The 27,584-nt window shown below is 42.4% G+C and overlaps 1 protein-coding gene across 4 annotated transcripts; it reads left to right on the top strand.

The window, feature by feature from the left end:
- On the top strand, positions 1-25,838 carry LOC102210846 (protein FAM110A). Of its 4 annotated transcripts, none has more exons than XM_005744649.2 (3): positions 1-127; positions 22,277-22,669; positions 22,955-25,838. In XM_005744649.2, exon 3 carries the CDS (start codon positions 22,965-22,967, stop codon positions 24,354-24,356), a length of 1,392 nt encoding a protein of 463 aa, XP_005744706.1. In that variant the 5' UTR covers positions 1-127; positions 22,277-22,669; positions 22,955-22,964; the 3' UTR covers positions 24,357-25,838. The 4 variants fall into 4 exon arrangements, with proteins under 4 accessions (XP_005744706.1, XP_005744707.1, XP_013769178.1 ...); XM_005744650.1 differs by lacking the exon at positions 1-127 and adding an exon at positions 14,727-14,864; XM_005744651.1 differs by lacking the exon at positions 1-127 and adding an exon at positions 22,136-22,162.
- Positions 25,839-27,584: the final 1,746 nt, after the last annotated feature.

The raw sequence follows: 27,584 nt of genomic DNA, 5'->3' as shown, positions 1-27,584 counted from the left end.
ATTGAAAGTTTCGTGAAAGTGAACTCCAATGCCGTTAGCTTGCTGTTGGTTTACTTGTGTTTAAATGCTTTGACACAGCTGTTTGAACGTCGAACTGTATTTGCTTTACTCAGAGTTGGTTTTGCAGGTGAGTAATCTTTTTGAACTGCTCATTTGTATAGGTTAATGTTACGCACCTGTATGAGGAATACACCTTTGCCACAGTGTATTGGCTAGTGGAGTCGCATCTAAGGAAGATGGACATCTTTTTGCATTGTGTTAAGGGGACCTTGAGATACGAATTAGTTTTACTATTGAAGATATTGACTGTGGATCTGTAGGTTCGCGATTGTAGAGTCTGAAATGGCCCACTGAGCTTGCAGCAGGCCTCAAATGTTGCGGAGAACACCATGCTGGAAAATGTGCTCTTTAACTGGAAACGTGCACAAAAGAAGTGTTGCATAAGAAGAGGAAGTCGTGTAAAAGGATGTGAGTCTGGTTTAAAGGTCATGCAGAGCTTCACTGTGCTCGTGATGTTGATGTATTGAAGCTCAGGTTTTTGCCAGGGGGGAGGAAAACGGTTCCCTTTTGTGTGTCAAAGGAGGAAGTTACGGCCCTAAATGCATTGCTGTTGAATTGGAGGTCCTTTCCTGTATTGACACTAGCAGCCTTCTCTTCAGCTGATTAAGTTTTTTTTTTTTTTTAAACCTTTCAATCTATATAGTCTATTTTATCTAATCTATCTATGTCAAACGCATGTCTAGACAAAGTGAGTTGTTTTGTATGTGATGTAATCATGAATGAATCATGTTGGGTAATTTCTCTGTCCACTCCTCCAGGGTCAAAAGGTCAGCTGAGTTATCTTTAAGATACCACAATGGGACCTGATTACAAAATTCTGCGCGTGAGGTAGGCAGGTAAAAGATTGCAGTAATGGGCACGAGGTGAGGTAAATGCCTTGCAACACTTTTCACCTGGGGCGACAGTCACAAACGCACCCTTGTAATTTCCATTCTTAATAATTTCCAGGATAGGAATGTGTGTCTTGCAGCCTAGAAAAGTCACTCACTTGCCACTTTTTTTGTTGTTGCTGTGGCTTGTAATTGAGCTAATGTAGATGGGACTGCTTCTTACATCTATACTGGAAAAACATTACTACTATTCAAACATGTTTATAGCAGTGGTGAAGCTCTGGCCTACTGGTATTCGCATTTGACTGCTGAAGAATTTGCAAAGACTTTGTTTCTGAAGAGAGGAAACATCAAATAGTAGCAGGAGTGTGGGTTAGTGTTGTCTGGAAAGAAGCTTATGGGGCTTTTAGACGGAGACCCACCACAGCCCGAGGGTGTACTTTCACTGTTTTTGAAGCAATAGACGAGATCCTGCTCTTCTAATGTGATTGGAAGATGTTGCGTTAACATTGATAACAGCCTTTTGTCTAGTTCAGAAACTTTGCATGCTACTTGGTACCAGCAGTGCCAAAATAGTGGTGGAAATAACAAAGGGCTGTTTGGTTTTGTTTTAATTCATTGAAGAGCGTGTCACTGAATGGCACTCGCGGAAACCGTGCTTGTGTATAAGGGTGCATGGTTAGACGTAGCAATCCACTGTTTTCTTATGAACCTCCTCTCCCCTCTAAAGACGTGTTGACTTGGTCTTTTAGGTTATCTGATGCATCCTGAAGCAGAAGTGAATATCTAATATTGTAGATGACTGTAGTTATGATTTTGTGCTCGTATAAATAAAACAAATAATATAAATGCTCGCTTTGAACTTCAGCAGGTTGTGTTGACCATGTTGACTTGGATAAATGGACTGGGCTGCAGCTATGTGATTGGTTGATTAGGTGTCTATGTTGGTGAACAATTAAACAGGTGTACCTAACAAAGTGGCCAGTTGTGTAGTAACGTTTAACACGGGACTGTAAATCTTTATAAATCTGCTTTAAATGAGAAAGGTTTTTCTTGTTTAAAAAAAATTCTTTTTGCACAACATATTTCATAATATTTGCCCAAATATAAAAGACATGTTTGATCATCAAAATGTCAGGTGTGAAAAGATAAGACGATGGATATATTTGTCACAGTAAAGTATCAGACTCATGGACTTTAATGTAAGAGGAGGGGATGTATGTCATTCTGAACCAGCAGAAACCCAGAATGATGCTTTGCTGTCCCAGAATCTCTCAGAGCATCTTTTTAAGAACAAAAAAATCTTTCTTCTTGTTTACTTTTCAGTATTTTGGTCCTTCTGGTGGTGCCTCCTCTTAATTTTAGCCTTTCTGGGAAGGGGGGGGGGGGAGAGCAATCCTTTTTAGTCAGTGACTGTAATATCACAGTTTGTGCCCAACATAGCTGCCACACAGACACACATGCTGGAACATCTCATCTGAAAAGTTACCCCAGATGGCACTCATAATAGTTTGGCTCACCGCTGGAGTCTAGTCGTGTTCCGTTTTCTCTCAGCTTATCCACACTGTTTATGTGGCAGCAAGCCTGTGATTAGCTGCAAAATATCATATTTTCCATTGAAACCTACACACAATCCATCACAACAAATAGCCACCAAAATAATAGTGTGGCTTAAGCTATGTAATGCTCCACTAGCTGTAGACTGTAATATAGCCAACAACAAGGGAAAATGTTTTTCTTTGCAGAGTGCACGCTGGGTTTCCGTGTGTGTATGTGTGTGTTTACATGTAAACACTCATCTTTGAGAGAAACTACAATGAGTTCTGTTTTAGTCGAGTTTAGCCGAGATTAACAAAGGGAGAGTTTGGAGTGGTGTGTTCGTAGGAGGCACAAAGACTCCCACTACGCTTGTTGCAACAGTCGGTATTATTCATCGTGTCACATGGACTGACTCAGAGGCTTGCGTTTTCACACTTGCTGCCTGGAAGCTGTCAGCGTTGCGTTGTTTTGCTGAGTTTGCCAAGTCCTGCTTGTTGTCTCTTTCTCTTCTTCTCCTCTTTTGTGTATTTGTAGCTTCCTGACTTGTCTCTGGCTCTCATCTGTTCCATGGTGCCACCTGTGTTTTGAATTTTATCTTCGTCCTGTCCTGCAGTTTATCTGCACTGACATGGCGATGAGGTCATCTTACACTGACACTGTTATTCAGACTGGGGAGGGTAATCTGCTCCATTTGGCCAGAGTATACAGCGCAGCCACAGCTACAGTTGGGCGTTATGCAACACTGTTCCACGAACTACTTTACGTTGGATGAACCAGATTAGTGTCACATTTATTTACTCACATGTCACTAAATATGATGTTCATTTTCATTGCAAGTAAATGGTAAATGGACTTGTGAAGGGCTTTTTGAGTCTAAGCCCTCAAAGCACTTTTTCATAGCACTTTCTAACGATCACACAGACTCCCTGTCGTCTGCTGAGTCACAGCCATCCAAATGTGCTGGCGATTAGAGGTCAAGCATCTTTTCTTGTGCCCATATATACAGTACTGTGCAAAAGTCTTGACCCACCCATTATTTCCTGATATTTTTGCTAAGAAAATGGGAAATGGGTGCAGAGTGTGCACTGGCTGAAATGCAGCCCCAGACAATAATAATAATAATAATATAATGGATTGGATTTATATAGCGCTTTTCAAGGCACCCAAAGCGCTTCACAATGCCACTATTCAGTCACTCTCGCATTCACACACTGGTGGAGGCAAGCTACGGTTGTAGCCACAGCTGCCCTGGGGCAGATTGACAGAAGCGAGGCTGCCATATCGTGCCATCGGCCCCTCTGGCCATCACCAGTAGGCAGTAGGGTAAAGTGTCTTGCCCAAGGACACAACGACCAGGATGGAGAGCCCGGGGATCGACCTGGGCTCTCTGTTAAAATGGTTGACAGAGCCTCAACCATTTTTCACTAACGGCTGTAGACACTGTTGTACATCTCTCATCTGCAATTAATGACAGTTTGAACCAAATATTTCATTATATTTCATTTGGATCGATCACCCAGAGTCCAGTCCTGGTCCTCAGAATGACCTTGTTTCTTGTTTTTTACGCACATGGCTTTCGGATACCGTTCACACTGTGTAACCATCTTTTCATAGATTCAACTAAAGAAATTTGAAATTGCTTCTTTGCTAAATTCTCTGTTGTGTAGACACAACACTGGTTTACCCCTTTAGTTATGTGTGTTTTTATGCTTGAATGACTCACGGGTCTGTGTTAAGTGGGTTAGCAAAGAAAGCATTCCTCTGAAAACGATCAGGTACAAAGTGTGGACTGAAAATGAGTGAAAAGAACAGCCAATGTTTAAACTTTGAAAGCCTTTCAGAAAAGCCTGGTTAACTATTGCTCAAGACCACTTTAAAAATGACAAAGTCCTCCTTGGAAGCAAAATAAATTAAATGAGGGGTGACTTAAAGTGATTGCACAATACTGTACATTGAAATGAGTTTACTGAACTCATTCCTTGGCCATTAAAAGAAACCTATTCTGCTTGTTTTCAACTCCCGGACAGTTAAAAAATAATCCTTACTTATTGTTACTAGGTCTTCGTGTAGCTCTTCAGTTCCTCTTTCAGAAACGAGCTCTGCTCCCTTTGAGGCAACTTTTTTTTTTTTTTTCTGATTGGCTGCCCATTACAGTAGACTTGAAATGTAGCTATCCAGGACTGCTGTGTTCACAGGTGGGACTGTCTAAAGCAAAGGTGTCCAACTCCAGGCCTCAAGAGCCGGTGTCCTGCAGGTTATAGATATCATCCTGGGTCAACACACCTGAATCAAATGATTCAGGCCTCTGGAAAATTTCAAGACATGTTGATGAGGTTTTGTTACAAAAAAGTTTTTGTGGACTGGAACTCTGACTTCAGAGCATGTTGATCCTTTTTCTGAGCAAGAATCCTGACATTCCTTCACTGTCCAAATGTGTTTAACTTTTTTTATGGCAGCAATAAACATGACAGTTTACTTATTTTAATTTAAGACATGTTTTATTTTAATTAAGTTTAAAACTTTTTTTATTTAATGTAAAATTATATTTTGTTTTAATTTACTTTCAAATTCTTCAGTTGCTGAAGGGGCTGCATAGTTTTCACAAATTGCATAGTTCAGAATAGCTATAATTGTACCAGATGGTTGCATTCAGTTAAGTTGGACTAGACTGTAATACAAACAATAAAACTGACTGAAATGAGAGAAAGACTGAGTGCGAGACTTTGATATTAGATAAAATGAATATTGATAAAGTTTACCTTTATGTACAGAATCTGAATATCGCAAAATATTTTTAAAAAATATTGCAATAATATCGTATTGTGCATTAAGTATTGTGATAATATCGTATCGTGGGATGTATGGTGATTCCCACCTTTAGTATTTAGTATATCTACGGAACAATTATAGGTCTACTTTAAGAAAGTCCTTCATTGCAATATTTTAATGTCATGAGATGAAAGCAGGAACTCGTAAGTGAAGGTTAATGTGAGGTTGTTGAATTTTTATGGTCTAGTGGATATATTAACTTATTCAACAACCTTCATAAAGTGTTAATAGGGGAATATTTAAGATTCATTTCAGTGTACTGCAGCTGGCTATGGTGGTGAGGATCGGCTGAAGGCTTTAAGGACACTTGAGCCTAAAGCAAGTGGAGAATTGCTTTATGTGTCTCTACGATGGGCTTACTGGGCTGCAGTGACTCCCAGCTGCACTCACCAGAGGAGGAGCTAGTTATAATGCTTCATTATATAAGAAAATACTTGCAGAGATTGTTTAGTGTCTCCTTTCAGTTGCAGATTGCTCATTCTTTTTTGTCTTTTCCAATTATTATTTTTGAATAGCTGAGCAAAGCAGATTTTCTGCCCCCAGTGTCTGAGAAGTGTTATTTAGAACCAAAGGCTCTAAAAACTGATCAAAAAAAACATTTTTACATGTTTATTTTTTTTTCGTGTTCATGCTGTTTTTTTGTTTGTTTTTTACAGAGAGAATTCTTTGAATTTCCCGGTCAGGTTAAGCCCTCTCTGGTCCAAATATCCTAGATGGTAGGAGTCATGCGGCCGTACTTACAGTTTAGTCAAGTCTCCTCCTAAGAAATGAGGTCAGTGTGACTTCTGGTCCCGGCAATCTGTGCCTCTGTATCTCCTGCCTTCTCGAGGTCAGCAGCTCGGGGCTCTCATGTTGGTGTAGTGACTAAGAGATGCTGTATAGCACAGAGAGGAACTTGACCTATTAAAAGGAAAACCCATGATTTTTTTTTTTAAATTTATTTTTTAATTGTTTTTAGTTTTATTTTCAGTGGAGTTGCTAGCTGAGCGAGCCTCCACAAGAGGAAAACAAGTTTCTGAAAGTGTTACTCGAGCATTTATTTACTAAAAAAGGTATTTTGTTCCCAGTATCTACAGTTAATGGTGTTTTTGTTTGGCGCTATTATATACAAGCAGCCTCCACACACGTGCGCACACGCGCGCGCACACACACACACACACACACACACAGAACCACATTTTGAGACTCAAAAAGGCCTTCAAACTTGTGAGGACCGGTGAGTGTGTCCTCACAAGTGACTCTTGGTTCTCACAAGTATAGTAGAATGCAGATTTCAGTCCTCACAAAGATAGCTAGACAGGAACACACATGCGCACACACACAGGGCCATTAATCATAGTTGGATCAGATACTGGGATCTAGACAGTTAACACTGAAGTAGTTGCAACGACAGAAGTAGAAATATCTGGTTTGGTGAGTCTGTGCTTAGCTTTGACGTGTCACTGACTGCTTGCTCATCAGTTCTTGGATTCTACACACATGACTGCGCCTGTTGGAAAGCATTTACGTGTGTGTGTGTGTGTGTGTGTGTGTGTGTGTGTGTGTGTGTGTGTGAGATACGGTGTGTTCGTGCTTCTGTATTTTTTTTATTTTGCGAGGATCTTCCATGTGCTCCACCCTGCTGACACAACTGACTGATGTCTGGAAGCCACCCATCCTTTTCTTTATTCTCAGAGGTCTACGTTTCATCACTGCATGTGTGGGACACTCTGCCTCTTGCTTGTCATCGGTGCCTCTGGCTGTTTTGAGGTCATTATTTGGAAACGGGCTTCTAGTTAACCATTATTTACCCTGCCCCCTCTACACAGGGGCTACTGACCTACTAACTAAATGAACAGTTTTTAACATGTCGCTATGCTATAGATCTCTGCTGCTGTGTCATGTTAGTATCACTTTTGCAATGCTGTCTTCATGTAGATGCAAATTGTTTGTAGTGTTGTACAGAGTCCATTTCATGAGGAAGGACCGATCGTGATTATCAGTTAGTTTTTGAGTTGGAAAGAAATGCATACGTGAGACGATAAATGGCAAAGAATTCAATGAGAAGTTGATATTTGAAGGGAAGTTTAAGAAAGTGTCAGATTTGACTGTTTATTCTATAAATGCAGTTTTATTCACTGGTGACTACTGAAAGTAAAGTTACTTAACATGGTGCTTTAAAATAAGTACATGCAGGTTGTCGGGTTATTTATGTCATATTGTTAGATTTGTGGTTATATTGTTAGGGGTAGCTTACCATAGTGGGAAAACATAGTTATTATCAGCATACGTGAGTAAGACGGGTAAATGAGCTATATTCTGGGAAACTGTTATCCACATGTTGTTTGAACAAAGCACACGGTCTTTTAAGGGCAATTTTGTTTCTGACTTCAAAACAAGTCAGAAAATGACTTTCCAACTCTGTAGGAGGGGCTCTCCTAAGAGCAAATAAATGCAGGTTTACTCCTGAGCTGCCTTTCCCAGCTCGCTGAAACAGTGTGCGGATTGATGTAAGCTTAAGTAAACGGTGTTCTTAATGAGCACAGATGTAATCTGGTACACAGTCATTAGTGTTCTTCCAACTAATTCCATAATGGACCTGTAGCATCCAGTTACTGTTGTTAAACAAGGCGTGATGCACCATTAGCAAAGTTATGTGCAGGGTTGTAGTGAGTAGCCTTGCTTTGAGGCACAGCATTGGTACGTGTTGTGTTGCTGGGTTTTTAGAGCTTGAGTGGTTGCAGGTCAAGTAAAAGTGTAATTAACCAGCAAAGAATTCATAGCGGCATCATTCTTCTTTATGCTGCCATTTTTATTTATTTTTCTCTCGCTCTCTCTCTCTTTAAGAATTTGAGATCATAGCTTGACTCTGACATCACAGGATTTGCACTGAGGAGTTTGGATGTTAAAGGCCACTTGTTGGGTGAAAAGTGTAGTTTTAGTTTTGTAACACTCATATTGTTGCCGGAGCTTCAACCTTTTTTTTCAGGTGTTCAGATATAAAATTTGCTGCATTTATTTGTTTTGTTTACAATTTGTTTAAATAATTTGCTTAGGGATTATTAAAGGATTCTGATTTGGATTTTATATCGCACCAATATAGCTATTCAGGAGTATTTATGCCTGGGAAATAGTTGAATGTACAATTGTTTAAATAAATAACCAAACGATGGAAAAAGTATTCATGAGGTGAACCTTTGAGGGAAGTGTATACCTATTTCAACCAGTGACCAATCATATGTTTCCTTACTGTGTGTTTTGTATATGCTGGGGGTGAGGGAGGCAATCAGAAGAAGGTTCACTTGAGTACCTTTTAACACAATTCATGTGTCACAGTCACAGTCAAGTCCTGGAATTTAAAATGTGGATGTGCACGTGAACAGAACAGGACTGCTTTAAAATCTGCCTCCTGTGAATTCTCCTACTGCATTACTGAATCTCTGGAGTACCTTTTTAATAGAGTAGAGTAGAAGTGGGCAGTATGAATAAAATCCTCTTCCTGGGTTAGTGGGGACGTACAATTTCATTTACAGCAGTGCCTGCAAAAATCTAATGAAACCTGAAATGTTCAATGAGTAACTGCCTCAGTAAGAACTGTGTGGTGAAGAGTCCTTGAGTATCATGTTGCTCTGTGTTGGTCAACACTTTAGGTGCATCCACACAGAAAGCAGTTTGCTCTTTGTGCAGCACTTTGTTGTGTATGGGGATGTCCATTTACCGCCCTGTCATATGTCAATCAATGGTAATCTTCGCTCTTTGGTAATTGCTTCAGTTTAACTTGGGACCTGCCCACTTAAATAACTGCTGGAAACATGAAGTTTAAAGTTGTCCAGTGTCCCTGAAATTCTGTGGTCTCTGAATGCAAATGCCCTTCACTGTGCGAACTAGCAGGAGTATCTATAAAGAAACTTGGACCACAGGAACGTAACTTCTTGTGCTTTTCATCCAAGCTCTTACAGCAGTGCTTTTGAGAAGTTTTCTGTGAGTTATGTGAACACTCCTACTCTGTTACCTCAGTTTGATTCCTGCAGGATGACAGACACTGGGCCTGCTTGGACATGCCAGCATGTAACGGGAAGAGTAATGTGACATGTTAGCCCAACAAGTCCCTGCATTTGTGAAGTGTATCTGGGTGTGTGCATCAAGTGACAGAGATTATAGTTGTGGTATGAGAGAAAGTGGGTGGAGCTGTAACTTTATCCCCCCTCACACTCTTTTGGTGGTCTCGGAATCAAAAAGTGTGTGTGTGTGTGTGGGGGGGAGACTTCCAGTGGGTTGTCAATATTGACTCAACATTGTATGAGAGCCTGTGTCTGCATCTGTGTATCATAGATCAGAGTATTTGCCAAATGAGAAGGCACCACACATTCACGCTAATACATTTAATCCACCTGCCTCCTCTGAGTCTCAGAGCACAGTCATGTGTGTTAATGGAAGATGTTCAGGGAACGCTCTCTGACTGCTTCAGATACTTAGAGCACCATGTCTCTGTCTCAGTCATGAATTTAAATATATGAGAAAATTCCGCATTTGCAAAGAAGTATGATCCTGTCTTGGTGCTTCAGCATCCTTTTTACACGATATAGTCCTGTCCTTATAGAATCATAATATAATTTCATAATAAAATCTGGTATTTAGTTTTACATCGTTGTTTAGGTTCAGAGTTACAGAGGTATCGTTCTGAAATATGTCAGCTCTAGATTTTATGGCTGGCTTGTAACTCCACTAAATCTTCTAAATGATCTTTTCTGTAAATGCTGGGATATTTGACCTGTCTCCCCAATGTGATGCTCAGTTGTGGGCAAAAGACCTGCAACTGACAAATAAAGGCTATCTCATCATCATCTCTCATCTCATCATTGATCATTATATTTGTTTGTTTGGGTTTTTGTTTTTTTTGGGCTTGAGATGGCTAATGATGTCAGTCTGAAGTAGCCAATTGCTGACTCTACCCTAAAATAGTAAACTTTTGTTGTTGTTTTTGCTCAGCTGATCTGCAGTTTTATGGTGTGGCAATCATAAAAATAAATGTAATGATTTAGCTTAACTTCCCAAATAAATGCACAGAAGTTATTAGCTAATGCTAGCAAGCTGGGTTAGCAATCTTGCTAGCATCAGTTAGCCAAATAAACTATACAGGTGCATTACAGAGAACTGGATAACTGCTTATGTATATGTGTATGTGTATGTATATGTATATGTATATATGTGTGTATGTGTGTATGTGTGTGTGTATATATGTAATAATTCTCTTAAGCTGGGTATTTTAAAATGGGATCCCTCTGAGATTGACTCACCTTTTAAAGCCAAACTCAAGTGACCATGAAAGAAATTGCAGTTTTTGTCACATCTCTGGTTTCTTTTTTTTTTCTGCCTGGAGGGTGTTCACAATTGCTTCTTGTTCACTAGCACTGCCTCTACTCTACTCTACTCTACTGGGTTTCGGTCATTTTTCCATTACATTTGAGAACCAACATAATGCGCGTGGGGTGTCGTTATATATACCTGCTGCTAAACCAATAGTAAACACCTCATTATTGGACCATGGTGTCAGTTTGTGTTTAGCCATTTCACTTGTTGTGGGTTTCAAAAATGGCGGGTTTGATTCTTGTGAAGGAGTTGCTGTCATGACTCATCCATTGATGTCACTCCCCCCTTCATCTCGACCTGCTTACGTCAAGTAGGTACTAAAAAGTACCTGGTACCTGTCCTACCACCTAATTGAAAACCCTAATGGTCTGGTCAAGCCGAGAAGGTAGTAGTGGGGAAAAGAGGCTAATATGTCATACTGGTCAGAGATCATGTAGCTCTACATGCGTGACGAGAGAATGTGGAACAGAAAGGGAGAGGCTAGGCTAAAAGGGGAAAATTTTTGACACAGGATAAAAGTTAGCAGATTATGCGCAGGGGGAATAGAGAAGTTTTTGTGATGAAGTGGAAGGGAGGAGAGGAAGGAAGGGAGGGAGGAGAGCCTAAGTGGAGGTAGAGAAGGTGTTGGAATGTGTCAACCCAGCTGAACTATTTATTGTCCTATCTAACCTACTCCCGTTGTGTTAATGCAGAGCCGTCGACAGCGTTTCCTCTGCAGCATGGAGTGAAAGTCCCCTCCTACTGCTGCTGCCTCAGAAGAATGACTGACCGCTGTGTTCATGTGTGTCGGACTCAGACCTGTGACTGTGAGCACCTGAATCTGTGTATGTGTCTGTTGGTCTGGTGCAGCCTGCCCTGACTGCTCCTTTAAACAAGCGCCGCTGTGTGTTCAGACTGTAATGAGCAAGAGCAGCTCAGCCACAGTGTGGAAGATGTTAACAAAAAAAAATATTGAATGTAGAAGACAAGTAAGTTTTGCTTTTTTGTGTTCTTTAAATATAGTACACAGAGCTTTATATATAGTATTCCAGGAATCCTGTCGAGGTATTCCAGTAGTAAGGCTTCTCCTGAACTGCTGTTTTACTGCCTTCAGTGACAGGATATCCTCAGCCACACCTCTTTGATAATAATATTTGCTTTCTTGAATTCGCCCACTGTCTGTTAAGCCACCCCCCTTCCCGACTTTCTCACTAGCATACATCGTTATCTCTGGATCTGTTGGAGAGGAAAAGGGTAATATTTCACTTGAAGAAAGCCACGAGTGTTTTTATTTGGACGTTGTCACAGATGGTAAATTAAATGGAACCCACCTGGAAAATTGTAGTCCTCTCAACTCTACCATTAAAATGGTTTGGAGGTTGACACCAAACAAAGCCCTTATGATTAGGGATGCCACGTTTCCATTTGGGATTAGATGCACATGTTGGCTTTGGGTACCGATACTGAACACTGACCTAGCACCTAATCATTTTTTTTTTTTCTTTATTAGTAAGTCAACATCAGGGTGGACTTTGCTTTAACTTTGCAAATAAATCCAGTAATATAAATGTACTAAATCTGTATTTAACATTTAGGAAAATGTCAAATCAAATTAGGCCTGAGATGGGCAATATTTATCTAAGGCACAAATCTAATTTAAGCTCTGCTTGAGAGTCATTACTCTGCTGCATAAAACTGTTATTTACAGTTTAGTTTCTCCTTTTCCGGACCCTCGCCCCCACCCGCCCTCCACCCGTCTGTAGAGCTGCAAAAAACGGCAGGAAGTGAAATAACAATAATTGAGTTGATGACAACACTTAAGTGTTACACAAACAAATGCCCTGCTAGTTTCTACCTTTATATAATGTCTCTCTGAATAAAGATAACAAGTGAAAGTAGATAAGAGATGGAGGCCAAGGCGTCTTCTTGCTGGAACTTTCCAGTCAAACCAACTTGGTGTGACCACAGTTGACCAACTTTACATTTAAGTAAAGGGAGACTGTGTCGCAGGCATTTTTGGGAGTACATTAGCTCTCCTGCTAGCTGCTGCTGTCCCATCAGCTGTTGTCACACATATCTGCTGCAGCTTTTTAAGTCAAGATCAGAATTCTGTACAGTCCACATGTTAGATGAGTGCATCTCTGCTCCGGAGGGACTGGCCGTTTATCTCTACAGTGTTAAGATGAGATGATAAAATAGAATCCACAGAGTTAAGTTTAGATTTATTTATTTGCTCTGAAAAGTCTTCATGGGGACGAGAGGGTCAAGAGGTAAAAACTAGTAATTCAGTGTTTGCAAAGTAATCTGCTTGGAGTGCAACACATACAGTTTACATACTGCTTCCACTAGATGCTGATTACCGAAGTGTTTCAATGACCTACAATTAGAGCTGGGCGATAGAACGATAACGATATGTATCGCGATATAACTTTTACTCGATAGAGAAATTAAGCTATCGCGATAGACCTCGCCGCTCTTGTCCTCTTTAAAAAAAAAAAAGGTCAGCCAATCCAAATTAAGTAGCGCAGAGCCGAACCAATCACAGCCGCAGCGTCACGTCGCGTGACTTGTTACGTACAGCGCAAGTGCCAAGCCGCACGTGTGTTTGTTTGGGAAGCAGCCAGCGGGTAATGGAGCCAGCGCGTAATGGAGGAAATGAGTGTGCCGACTAGAAAAATCAACCGAGCGTGACCGAAGAGAAAACAGATGATGGTTCCAATGCCGGAGAGATTGTCGAACGGAAGAGCCATAGAAGTTCCATAGTGTGAAGGTATTTCGGCTATTTCAAGTCTGACAAAAAACAGAGTAGCTGCACTGTAAATTGTGCCGAAAGCAAGTCTGGAAATACAATAAACTGGTGCATGCGTCACACTGTGCGCCACGTTATTGTTTCGGTGAAATGAATTTCTACAATACTGTTACTGTTAATTCTACTCTCTGCAGTGTTTAAATGCTTACATATACACACAGTTATTGTCCCTCCACACATACGACTCGGTTCTGCTTCTATGCCCCAGCTTTGTTTACTTTTTCCCACCGAGGCTTCTAGACTTCTGATTGGCCAACATTTCTGCACGGTTAGGAATCTAGCGCCACCTGCTGCTTTGGCATGTTCATAGCAGCGTTTTCTTTCATTTCTCCCTTTATGTGTGGACGGGATTATTTTTAAAACGGAAAATCTCCGTTTTCAAAAATACCCGTGTACGTGTGGACGTAGCCTCAGTCTCTGACTGGAAGCGCTAATTCGTCATTCGGCTTTTGTCAGACTGTTTGAAAAGCTAAGCTATACAACAAGGAGAGATTGAGAATTTTAGTTCTCAGTTTATTTGATATTGACAAAAGTTAGTCAGTTTTGTCTGTTCTTCTGTAAAACGAACTAAGATTTATTTTTAGAATTAATATTTTGTTTCTAAGTGGAATTGACAATTTAGTCTGTTTTGTTTGTTCTATTTTGAAACTTAAACGCTTTAGCGGCTGCCTTTTGTGTAGTTTGCAATATTTGCCTTTATCTATCCAAAAAAGTCTCATGTTCCTTAAGTACATCTACCCTGTTGAACTTATTATGGGAAATAAATATTTAAATAAAAACAAGCTGCTGATTATTTCACATTTTACTTGTGAGCAACGGCACATTTAAATCTTACAAATATAGTTATTTGGCTTATATCGTGATAGATATCGTTATCGCCTGAAATGAAAAAAACATCGTGATATGAAAAAATCTCATATCGCCCAGCTCTACCTACAATGTTTCTTTACCATTTTTTTTTCCCTGAGACTGATAATTCTGCTAAAGCTGTTAAAGAAACTGCTTTATTCTTCTCGGATTTTTCCCTTATAGTGACTGGCGATACCTCAGCATCCGGATGCGATACACAAAGCCCCGTTACCTTTTCTGGTATTAACGGTGCCACGGTTCTGGGTAACTGACGGGACAATTTCAAAGAGTTAAAGTGTCAGGAAGGTTTGTGTCACTGCTTGGAAAAACTCAGGCTTCCTGTTCACATAGTGTTGGGTTTTTTTCCTCCTCCGGTCTTTTCCTGAGGTGGAGTCTTCCCTTGGATGTGGGAGGAGACGGGGGAGAGTCTTATAGCTTGAAGAGCAGAGACTCCCTCCAGGTTAGTGTTCATTTGGCTCATACACAAGTACTGGCTCACTGGCAACTCGCAGCAGCTGAGAACAGCTTTGCACGCTCGGAGCTGCTGCCTGCTTCCTTCAGCCTGACACGTTCAGTATTTCTTTTTGTGTTTCCTAGAGCCGGCTAACAGCTTAAAGAACGTAAGTAAACTTTGCTTTTCTCCTGTTTGAGCACAGTCAGCAGTGTGTACACGTGGGGGTTGTTTATCTAAACGGAGGGGAGGGCTTGTTCCTCTGGCAGGTATCCACAGGACAGGTCACGCTTCAAAGTTGTCAGTTTATGGAACGATTTGGTTTTCTTTTCCCTGTTTTATTAAAATGACATTCAGTTCTGGATGAAATCCTGCATTATCACAGCGGGTGCTATTGTCTGTTTCTCTGTCGCTGCCGGTACTTCCTTGTCCTTGAGTTGGGTGCCAAACCTAAAAATACTGGTCTTGATTATAACTTTTGGCAGCTCTGCTCCAGGACTAATTTCATTCTCTCAGCTGTAAGGGGCTGCGAAGCTTCACGTGTACTGGCAGAGCCAACAATATACCCTCCCTAAAACTGAATTTAAATTCTTGTTGTAGAGCAACGTGTTGTGCTGGCTGTTGTCACTCCAGAGGTGCTTCATTTTATCTCCCACATAGTATCTCTCTTTAAACAAGTTGACTTTTCCCCACTCTTTTTTTTTCATGAATGATTTTTAGGCTTTCAGCACCAGTGTGAGAGCTAATCAAGGATTACACAAAGGGTTAAAGGCAGAAGAATGTGTCCTGTGTGAGTGTGTCTGTACATGTATGAGTAAAACACTCCTTGTATCCAAGCCAACTCTGAGGCCTAGCCACTGAGGCGACTCCAGTGACCGCTCTCCCTCGTGTGTGTGTGTGTGTGTGTGTGTGTGTGTGTGTGTGTGTGTGTGTGTGTCTCTCTCTTTATGGCAGCAGATGACTGTGCTTAACACAGTTATGTCCTTTTAGTATGCAGCTACCATGTAATTGCATTAGTATGTATATTTACTTTAATGCTTTAATACCCCAAGGTGTGAGTGTGCGTTGTCTAATAGATTAGCTCCAGCTGACTGAGGTGGGAGTAGTTGCCCCCAGCCACTGATGCAAACTCCGATCATATGGGGGGTGGGTATATCATAGTGGATTCTGTAATCAGCAAAAAATCTTTGCTGGATCAGAGTTATTTTATCCTCTGGAGATGCAGCAATGGCAGAATGTCTTCAGGCATTGTAAAGTCAATTCTGATGCTCTACCTCAAGCGGTTACAGTGTGCTTAAACTATATAAATCTCACAGATATTTAACATTTCGTGACGATTGGAGGGTGGCGCTCTGAGATTACAATTGAGCCGTGTAACTCTAATGAGCTCTAAAGTGAAAATAGAAGCACAGCACACAAGTAATTTACATACCACTGAAGGGTGTGAGCCTCATGGGACCCTCCTGAGGGGGGGTCATAGGTATAGTTTACCCCCCACTCAAGAGAGTCACACCAATAAGTGTGAAGTGCCTCTTGACAATATGTAGTTTAGGATCACAGTTGTTAACAAAATATGCATTTTCTATCAGTGGTTGAAAGGGTGAAAAATGGCTAATGATATGCAAATATCATGCAGTCTAATTTATATACCTACGTACCTTTTGCACTCGAGCTCAGGAATAGTTCTTAGTTTTAAACCCTAAACTTCATGGGTATCAGACCTTTAGCAAAAATACACTAGAACTCGGGCAGCAATTTTAATTACACTCTAATGAACTAATTGTGGTCAGAACTAGCTAAATCAATAAATCCATAAACTCAACAGTGTTGTTTGCACTGCTGCCTGCTAACGTCCGCCACCTCTGTTCAAATCAAATCAAATCACTTTTATTGTTACATCACATGTGCAGGTACATTGGTACAGCACATGTGAGTGAAATTCTTGTGTGCGAGCTTCACAAGCAACAGAGTTGTGCAAAATACAATAATGTAAACAAGCAAAATACAAGAATGGCTACATCTGAAACTAATAAATATATGTACAATATATAATAGTATATGCATTTCTGGATGTGTATACTAAATATTTTTCTACGTGTGTGTGTGTGTGTGTGTGTGTGTGTGTGTGTGCACATATTTTACAAATTAAATAGAGTAAACAATAAATAAAATATATAAAATATACAGAGTTGAGACATATTCACCATATTACAGTGCAAATTCGGGTTAAGAGTTGAATTAGCTAAATTGTTATAATGCCTTAACTAACTTGGTTGTGTTGCTAACCTGACTCACTATAAGAATCTGTTTATGTTAATGTTGTGTCTGTATGCACTGTTTATGTAGTCTTCTATGTCTGGCACATCTTAACTTGATGTCAGCTTAAAAGGAAGTTGGAGTAAAAGGCAGATGTTTCATTTACATACCCGTTAATGTTCTTATCATCTTCTTTGCATACACTTTACACACTGTTCTTACTACTTACTGCACTCAAATGATCCCTATATCTATTTTTTCCCTTTATTTTACAAATGTGGACACATCACAGATGTTCTGTATTTGTCTTCACAGCTTGGCTTAGTTTTCCCAAGGGAGGACTCAGCCACCTGCTCTCCTGTGATTACCTACTCAGTCAAAACTCTCTTCCTGACGTGAACACACAGGCACACAGACACAAGAGTTCATTGGTTTGACCTCCATTTTCCCCCCTCTGGTGTAATTGTACATGGATGTGTGCGTTTCCTGGGGCCACAGACACAGACAGATATGGGCAGAGGTGGAGGAGGGGGTTTAAGGGGAGACGGACGGATGGATTGACAGAAGCGGGGAGATCCAGGGGAAAAAAGACGAGCTGGATGCTATAATAACTGTCGGTTTATGGTTCAGTGGTTGTTTTTGCAGTCGACTCGACTTCTGTCCGTATAAAAACAGTTGCATAACCTTGTCCAGACACTTCAGTCATGCATGTCAGTCCATCCAGCCAGGAGCAGTTCTTCAGTTGGAAACAAGCAACGTGGCTGAAGCTGATAGCCGCTCAACAGAATAACAGCAAGGTCTGACGCTGTCACGACCAACTGTCTGTCTTCATTATCATTCTTTGGAGCTCCCTAAATCAGCCCTAAGGGGAGTGGTTGATAACTTTTTGAACCCTTCTTTTAAGCTCTCTATTGATTTTTAAAAACTGAAGCTGAGTGTCCCAGTGGGATAATGGGCAGGGGCTTGTGTTGCATTAGTTTCTGTCCAAGCTTGGTCTGATTCTCATCAGGTTATCGTTCATCTGGAAGCCACAGGGAGGACACCAGCTGAACCCTGCACTGAGATGAGAGATTTGTTAATACGATCCATCTTGCTTACTGTCCCGTTTCTTGACCTTTTGTTGAACTGGGTTTTGGTACAGATAAATTCAGGTCTGGTCCAAATAGATAAACTATAACTCTGTAGACCTTCCTTTGGCTTAACTTGCAAACAGGTTTGCACAGCAGGTGAATGATTTAGTTATAACTAAATCAGGGATAAGTGCGCTCAGTCATCTACAGAGCTAGGAGCAGAAAAAAAACTGCCTGAGCAGTCTGAAGCATGTGACTTTTGGCTCACTAGATCACTTACCCACTCACTGACTTCATTATTTGTTTCTATGAGCATGGAGCATTGTTTGTTTTGCTTTTTTCCCCCTTCCTGAACACTTTGGATTGTAGTGCAGCATTTCCATGTGGGCTTCCTTGCAGTTGACAGTCGGGTGTTCACAGGCTTCAGGAGCAAATCGGGAAACTCCAAGTGTCCAGAAATAGATGAGCTAAGTTCACCGCGAAACAGGGTCAACCTGCGGGAATTGCCCACACTCCAGCCGAGGACGTTTGTTTGGTTTTTCTCTTTCCCACTCACGTTCTGTTGTGAAATAAATCCCGGCTTCCTGCTCATCCCTCCAGTGGGTGAAGCAGCTGAGTAGTCACTGTTGATGAACTCACCACCTCTTTCCTTCCATGCTGGGGTAAAGCTGACAGGCTCAAAAACGGAAGGATTTGAATAGTATCGCATGGAGCTGCACTATGACTTTGAGTCAGCATCAGGAACTGTTTAAGACTCAGTATGATTCATTCTTATTGTGAGGCTCACCCTGGATGGGAGGTTGACACTATCTCTCTTAGTTGGGCTTTCTCTTGTTTTCTCTGCTATTATATATTTTCTAATCTTGCCTATTCTCACCTTTTCCTTTTTCCTCCTCCCCCACCCTCCTACTGCAACCCGTTTCCTCACGAGCTGCTACTTATTCAGTAACTTGCTAGAAAATATTGGCGAAGCAAATTGCTCCCATTCATGGGCTCTCTCTGTAATTACACTTAAGCCGGCGGCACGGTCAAGTCAGCTGTGGTAAAATGCCAGTCACTGTTTCCTTTCAGCTGCTTTACAACATTTGTGCACGCAGACATTTTGGGCTTCTCTCTTTGATTTCAAACATTCTGTTATTCACCCCCCACAGTCACTCACACGCCATGAAACGCAGTCTCTCTCTCTCTCTCATGCAGACATCATAAACCATGTTGTTGGCCACTTATATGGTGGTTAGAAAACTGAACGTAAAAACAGTCCGATTCATAACAACTCAGCGGTTTGCATAGTTTTGTGATGATAATCACAATGCGCAAGTTTCCATTGAGGAATAGGAATATCATTCCTCGGCCCTTTGCCTTTTTGGAGACATCATCAACTGCAGTTACAGAACATGAACGGAAACCGAGAGGCAGAAAAGTTAAGAGAAACGAGACTGAGCGCTGCTGCAACGCTCAACTCGTGGACCGGTGGGGACGAGAGGCTTAATGGTGCCGTTTGCACACACATTAGTCCCATTAGCAGAGCGGCTTTTAGCCATCTGACCCCTTTCACTGGAGAAGATGAATGACAATAGCTGCTGTTTTTAAAGTAGTGACTATCCAGGCTCACAGTATTTGCATGTGGACGACTCTTCTCATTGGCAGGCTCAAAGGAAGGAGAGTAACTGGGTTAACATTTACATAGTTAAAGCAAATCTAATCTCCATGAAGAGGGAATTCATTTAGCAGCTTGACGATAATTGTTGTCAGTTGTTGGAACTCGTTCTCCTTCACTAACAATATCAATGCACAAACTGTTGAGCGCAGAATGATAACAAAAAGACTGAATAAAGGGTGGATCAGGGGATTAGAGTTATCAGCAGAGGTGGGTTTATGCTGGTGTGACAGGGATCTCCTGCCCCCTTTGTGTCTGTGGGATTTGTTCACACCAGTAATTGTGTATAAGTGTATGTTAGTCATTAGGAGTGATAGAAATCAATAACCACGCTTTAAAAAGACAAAATGTGTAGACTTTGGATCACAAGCCGTTTGGCTGGACATTTTGGGACACAGTGAAATAGAACAAATACTCCAGCAAAGGTTGGCAGTTCTTACAGAAATTAGTGTTTTTAAAGACATGAAAAGACTCTAAATCTGGAGCAAAGGAGGTGTGTTTTTTCCTCCTCTTGGCAGAGGGCTGTGTAAGTGTAATGACAAGGCCACAGCATACTAAAACCGAGGTGGCTGAGGTTTCTGTGACCTAACGTTTGTCTTCACCGTTTCTGTTAAAGCATTTTCTCTAAGATGAGTTTCTTTGAGTAGATTCAGGGACAAGAAATTCTATAATTACCTGAAACCTTTTAACCTTTTAGCTGTTAAACTACTAGTTAGTTTGTCGTGAGGATGATGAATGTAGGAAAACAACAATGTGAAAGAAAGAGATCCACATGCAGCAGCAGATCAGTGATGTTTTACATATGTTTTATGGCGAATTCCTCAACTTACACAGTCAGATGAAAGTGCTAATCAGCACAGTGACGGGGAGTGTGTGAGTGGCTCCAGGTGGGTTGTGGTCTTCAGTGTATTTACTGTTGTGCGCTGCAGGCATTTACATTAGCGGGTGGAGCGCCACCATGGTGTCACATAACTGGACGTGTTGTGCGTTAAAGCTTAACCGTGTTAAGTTGCATTGAGCGCTATGATAAGGATGAACATGTGGAAAAAATACAGTAGAGCTGCTTCCCTGCAGTGGTTTGAGCTTTTTTAGGACACCAAGACAAGTCTGTGCTGACGTCATCTCGTGACTTTCTGTCCGCTAATCCACCTCTCCTTTCTTTTCCTACGTTGCGCTCACTTCAAGCTTTCTCTGTATTGTGTTTTTCATGAAAGACTCTTTATTTTATTATTATTTTTTGTTCCATCCCCTGAATGCATATATTCCCAAAGGCTTTGTGCAGAAGCTTCAGGTCGTCTCACTCATGCTTGGGAATCTTTTTTTCTTTTCTTTCTGTTTTTATTTTTGTGCTGCAAAAGTGTTTAGTTTGAGTAGTTTGAGGTAGGCTATTTTAAACTCTTCTTTGGTCTGTTACAAGATGAAAGCTAAGCGTGTGTGTGCGTTTTTCTTTTTAAGTGTAAGCTGTCAGTTTTTCTCTCTCGTCTGCTGCTGGTCTGCTGTTTGTGGATGTGAGCGTGAAGAGGGAGTCAGACGGGGCGAGATTTTGGGGAAAAACAGGGTCACATGTTGAGGGAGACAGGGAAGGAAGACGGCTATAAAAAGATTAATTAAAAATGTGTGGATAGACGTGCTGGAGAAGAGGTGGAGGTGGGGGAGGGGACGCACCGTGCCGTCTATCTGGATGTGATGTAACCCTGGAGTGTAAGGCTGTAAATGATAACATGCAGCAGGGAAGAGGTGTGGAGGAGGGGGAGAGTGGGGTTGTTTTTTTTTGTTTTTCTGTGGAATTGAAGGGGGAAATAAATGAACAGCATGTGTGTTAGCAGTGTTTTAAAGCCCTGAAACTGAGAGAAATAATCCACAAGTTAATTGTGCTCCGGCAGAGGAAAAACTTTGTCCCAGTTCCCAGTTGTTTAAACTTTGTTCTTACACTATTTTTCTCTTCTTTCTTTCTTTTTTTTAAAAGCTGAATCAGGTTTGGTTTCGGTGATCTTCATCTACTTTGTCTTCATTAGGCTAAAATGCAAACACACTAACAGCCACACAAAGAGCTCAGCAGCAGGAACAGTTGTGCAGGCTTTCAGTGTTTTTTTTTTTTGTTTTTTTTTCACATGTTTTCATAGCACCCCACTGAGCTTGATGCAAGTCAATGTAAAAATTGCATCTGCGGTGCCCCTCTTTTCCCCCACCGTCCCCTTTCTCTCCCCCCTTTCTCCCTTTCAAAGAATTTTCATTTGAATGAAAGCCCTGCCTCAGTTTTGTTGTGCTTGAAAGGCAGGGGGAGGGGCCCAATTGGTCAGGATCTCCTTTGAGCCTAGCCAATGCGAGCACACCTCTCGCCTCCCAGCCCGCCCCTTGTACCCCTCCGAGTCTCCCGGCGACATGCGATTGGCTGGCTGGGAGGAGCCAGACTCTGTATTAAAGCCTGTCCTGTCTGCTCCACTTCAGTGTTAAAGAGAGTCCCCGTCTGTCAGCCAGAGAAGTGTGCGTGCATGTGTGAAAAAGAGAGAGTATGTGTGGATGCGTTATGGTATTAAGCGGTGGAAAGAAAGTGGAGGTTTATCTGACTTGGACTTGTTTCTTTCTAACCCTCTCCAGGACTACAGGGCGCTCCTGCTGAGTTGCCGGCCGGCTTTTTGGATCTGATCACAACTGGACAGGCGGGCTGGGGCTAAACAGAGGATTGTAAAGAGGATCAGAGAGACTGTGGTGTTGTCTGAGTAACTGGCGACTGATCTACAAGACTTGCCTTTTGGATTTAAAGAAACAAAAGAAAAAGACTGACCCTGACCCACAGTCTCTCACTGTTCTGGATCACAGCTGAGTTAATAGAGGTGGTCTGCACAAGGCTGGTGTGGAGGATCTGACCCCAACTGACCCTGTCTCGCAAGTAGCCTTTCACTGAGCCCGGACTGGGAAAAGGGACAAATAAAAGTGCAAGAGAGGTGTCGTGGAGGACAGACGAAAGGCAGAGGAGCAGCACAGCGACCGGTAAGGAAGTTAAACGGGGTTCTGAGAGCACGGGTGTGAGAGGGGGAGGAGTGGGGTGAAAAAGAGTACAAAAGAACCCTTTTTTTGTTTCCCTTAAGCTTAGAGAGGATGTGTGGGAGCTCTAAAAGGATGTTCACTGACCATTAAAGCCAGGTGCTTGCCTGCCTCTCCTCCTGTCAGCTAGTGTCTGACCATGAAGCTGTAAAACTGTTTTCACATTCAAGTGAATTATTTTATGTTCCAATTACTTGTAACTCATGGAAAATCTCTATTTTCTCTGTCCAGCTCGTGCAGAATGCCAGTGGAGACCCTGCGGCCCTCAGATGGCCGTCTGGCCGGGGGCCCCTTTACCTCTGCCATGCCTTTCAGGATACTCAATAAGGGTCCGGATTATTTCCGCCGACAGGCTGAGCCCGGGGCCCGCAAACTGAGCGCCGTGGAGCGCCTGGAGGCCGACAAGGCCAAGTATGTTAAAAGCCAGCAGGTGGCACTCACCCGCCAGGCCCCCATCCAGCCTCCAATCATCCGCAAGCCCCTCGTCCCTTCAGGGATGATGATCAACACCCCTCCAGCCCGGAAAGTTAACCGATCGCCGGCTGAGGGGGAGAACACTGCAGGCAGGCAGGGAGCAGGAGACAGGAGACGACCTGCTCTAAACTTGGATATTCTAAATAACCTAATCAATGACGTATGTGATGGACCATCACATTGTTCCCAGTCCTCTTCCTCCACCTCCCCTTCCTCGTCATCTCCGTCATCGGGAGCTAAGAGCATCAGTAGCAGTCTTTCAGGAGAGCAGGAGAGGAGCAGCCGACTCTCCAACAACCTCAAACCTTTGAATCACGCCCTCGCCAACTCATCGTCCACCTCCTCCTGCACCTCCTCTCCACTCAACAATCATCTTCGGACGGTGGCAGCAGAAGTGACTCGACGTCCACCCCCTGTGCCAGCTCGCGCACCCCGCTTTGGCGTTCCAGTTCCCTACAGCTCCCCTAACTCGGTGACAGTACGCAGGGTGGACGTTCGGCCTCATGCTGAGATACGGAAGCCCCAGAGAGCTCAGCTGCAGCCACAGCTCAGGCCCAGACAGACACCCCAGGGCCAAGTCGCACACCCCCAAGTCCCACCCCCGTCACCCCCTCCCCCCTCCCAGAATCAACCGCAACCCCTCCCTCAGTCATCCCAAGCCATCCCCGCTCCTTCAGCCTACCTGCCACCCAGTCCAATGCTAGTCCGAGCAGGCATGATCCCTCCAGCCTCACCCGCTTTCACCCGCATCTCAAACGCCAGCTCCAAAGGGTCTGCCCGCAAGCACCCATCACTGCACCGCTCCAAGTCGGACCTGAGTGACCGCTACTCCCGTGCCACAGCTGACCTGGAGCGTTTCTTTAACTACTGCGGGTTAGACCCCGAGGAGGTGGAGGGAATGGGCGGGGTGGAGCGCTTCACGAGGGCCAACTCAGACATTGTGTCAGTCTCCAAGCTCCGAAGCGTTAGCACGCCCAGCTCGGAGTGTGGGGACGACCGGGTCAGGGAGGACGAGGACGACGAAGACGACGGTCCGTCAAGGGCCAGCGAGCGGGTCCCGTATGGCATCTCTGTCATCGAGAGGAACGCTCGAGTCATCAAGTGGCTGTACGGCATCCGACAGGCGAGAGATTCTAACAACGCCGTCTCTAACGTATAGACCGTGAGGGACTCGGACTCCTGTTTGTTCATCTTTTGCTGCCTTACGTTACAGATACGGATAGTCCTGCAGTTGATGTGTTTCCTGTAAAGACTTTCTTTTTTGTTCTCGGAATTTCACATCAGATGTTTAGAACTGGGCTGCAAGTCAGTACTTGCAGCGGAAGATGCACCCCCCCCCCCCTTTTGTAGGTCTTGTATAACAATATTGGTATTGAAAGCAATAATAGTCAGAGAATGGTGAGGATGAAGGCAGAGGATAATTGCGATAGGGTCTCCTTATGTAAAGGTACTCTGTGTGCGTGCGTGCGTGCGTGTGTGTGTGTGTGTGTGTTGGCACAAAGGCAGACTGCCACTGAGCAAGCCAGGAAGAAAACCACGTTGATACTGTGAAACTTTTTCACACAAAAAGCTTCTACGATCATATTCCTGTTTTTTGTTTTTTTTTGTTTTCAAAAACCTTTTAGGCTGTTGGACTGTTATTATACACGTTTGTGTCAGCATGCAAGTGAATCATTCGTATACATTATATTTTAGGGTATGTCATCAAGCACACGTCTTCCTTGCACAGAAGTTTGCTGCACTGACTCACGTTCAGGTCAATTACAGTTAGTGCTGTCTGTATATCGGAGTGCAACGTCTTCTAATTGTGCGCATCCGCAACACTTTCTCACATCGTGGCTCACGCTGTGCTGGTGCAGCCCGAGAAATCAGTTTGCTGTGTATGTCCCTGCACGTATGAGAGCAAGTCATATGATGAAGGATGAGCTCACATGTAGACGGTTGAAGTAAGTGTAACATGACAAAGATATTTAGCCTCCAGGGTGGGGAAAAAATTGGAGGGAAAAACGAAAAGATGGATGAAAGGAAGACTGAAAAGAGAATACTCATGGATCAAAAGAAAAGCTACCTTTGCTGTATGAATATGTCTGCGGCTCTGAAAGTGTCTCAGGAAGATGGCATACTAACAAAATGGACCAATATTTATTTGGAAAATGTAATTTAATGTATTTTTTAATATTGGATGACTTTGTGTACAGAATTCAATCTCTGTTCTTAAGTGCAATCTGATGGTGTTTACTAGAATCACAGTATATGTAGGATGACAGTTAAATCCAGGAAGGAGACAAATGCAAAGTGTGAATGTTGCACCTGTCTCTCTGTGGGGAGCACAGAAAGTGAGACTGTTGTGTATTTATTCAACTTCCTGTTTGTCTGGGAACAAGAGGTCTGTCTCCTCCCTCACCCTGTGTGAGTTCTCTCGAGTTCTCCTCTGCATCTACTGCCTTCGTAAGCTATCCAGCAGTGTGAGTGGCGGTCACGTTTCCTCAGACGAGAACACAGGAGCTGTGACGGTGGTGAACAAAGTATGCTGTTGAGTCCATCACTCAATGCCCAAAGAATCTTCAAGAGATGAGAGATGGAAAATGCTTTACCATGGTGTATTCTGAGCAGTTAATAAAAAAAACAAAATGTTCAATTACGTTACTCTTCGTGGTTTTTCTTTATTTCTCTCTAAATATTAAGGCAGATGGTGGTGCTTCCAGCGTATGGCTCCAAACAGTCACTCCTCTGATTTATTTGGTGTTTATGATGGGCTGCTGCCGAGTCCAGCTCAGTTCATTTGAAGCAGGTCTGCTTTAAATTATATTTCAACATGAATAATTGACACATGGCAATCTGACATCAGCACAAAGTTGCTGAGCAAGTTGTAATCAGTAACACCAGGTTAGGAGCTACTGTTATGTTTTTACTCAAAAGTACTGAAACGGATATTTAGTGAGACGGAACAAACTGCAGTGTAGATAAAGTCTGACTTTCCTTCACTGTGCCATTTGTGACACCTTTTTCAGAGATCTGGACCTTTTAGGTCTTTAAACTGCTTTATTTAAGGGGAGGCAGTGTGAAAGGGGCCCATTTCTAGCAGCAGCTTTGCAATCAAAAGCTGAAACTCCATCTAACTCCAGAATCTCTGCTTTTGGGGTTTGGAAGGTGACCGAAAAGCTTAGTGCTTTATGGATCAAAGGACACGTGCAGAGAAGTGGCTCATGCTGGAGTAGCCTGAAACACTCCTCAGTGATTCTGTTATTGTTTGATTCCACTGCAACTGACTTGAAATAAACATGCATGTGGTGCAAGATGTATGTTCTCGAGAGTTGTGCGCTTTAAAGACTAAGAACTCAGTTGTGGACTTGTTAGGGTATTTGTAATTGATAGATTTATTTTATCACATAAGTGTTTGATCCTAAAGCTGCAGAGAGTTTCCAGAACATATTAAATATACTCAACAATTCAGGCAAGATGCAGTGTCAAAGCCCTGAAGTGTAAGAATATTTTGTACTAATGATGAATAAACTTGCTTTAATATGTTTTGTAAGGAATAACATTTAGTTTCAACTCAACCATCCTGGGTTTTTGAACAGTCTGGGATCCAGTTCACTGTAAACTATAATTTCATCACCCCTCCAGACCAACTCTTCAGATCAAACACTACTTCAGATGAGTAGTTCTGGTTTCTTATGTCTGTGTTATGGCATTTTCAAACAGCTGGACTGAGGTTCTTGTTTCATGCCTGAAACCAGTCCTTTCAAACCCTGGTATGGTCTCATTCATTATGTCTGCCAAAACATAGCTTTGATTGACATTCTCTTGACTGGTTTTTAGTGTGTGGGTGGCTAGAGAGTTGAAGTGTGATGAAGTGGGGAACTTTGTTGCAAATGATAAATATTGCTGCCTGGAACCTGGGTTTGGGCATCACGACAGCAGCCTGCTTCATTTCCCAAGCAGCTCTGATGAACAGCAAGCAACACTGAGCTGGAAGGAGAGAAGTAGAAAATCTAACTGACCAATGGATCGCAAAAGTCAAGGGCTCAGAGATGGAAGAGCACCACAGAGAAGCCTGTGAATGGAGCTAAATAACAAGAAAGAAAATTGGGGTAAAGACTTGTGCGAGAATTGAATGGACTTCTGAGCATACGGTAACTTGGTCAAAACAGCTGGGTATTCCTTTAAATCGCAGTAAGTTAATTTACAATGGAAATGTTACTACCGAGGAATCGGGTAACGTTTCCAGCAACTAGTCATGTGTGTCATTATAGTGTAGAAGAAAGGTGAGCACCAACCAAATATGAAATGCAATCATAAAAACCTTTATTTTTTGCTGAATGACCAGAAGTGTTTTTGCAGAACTTTGGGAACCATATCATTGGATATAATGTCAACACTTGTT

The sequence above is a fragment of the Pundamilia nyererei genome, unplaced genomic scaffold (assembly GCF_000239375.1).
Source record: "Pundamilia nyererei isolate P.nyererei 1_Seehausen unplaced genomic scaffold, PunNye1.0 scaffold00147, whole genome shotgun sequence".
In the NCBI taxonomy this organism is placed as follows: Eukaryota; Metazoa; Chordata; class Actinopteri; order Cichliformes; family Cichlidae; genus Pundamilia; species Pundamilia nyererei.
The sequence above is the reverse complement of the archived record's forward strand: the minus strand, read 5'-3'. Positions and strand labels throughout refer to the sequence as shown.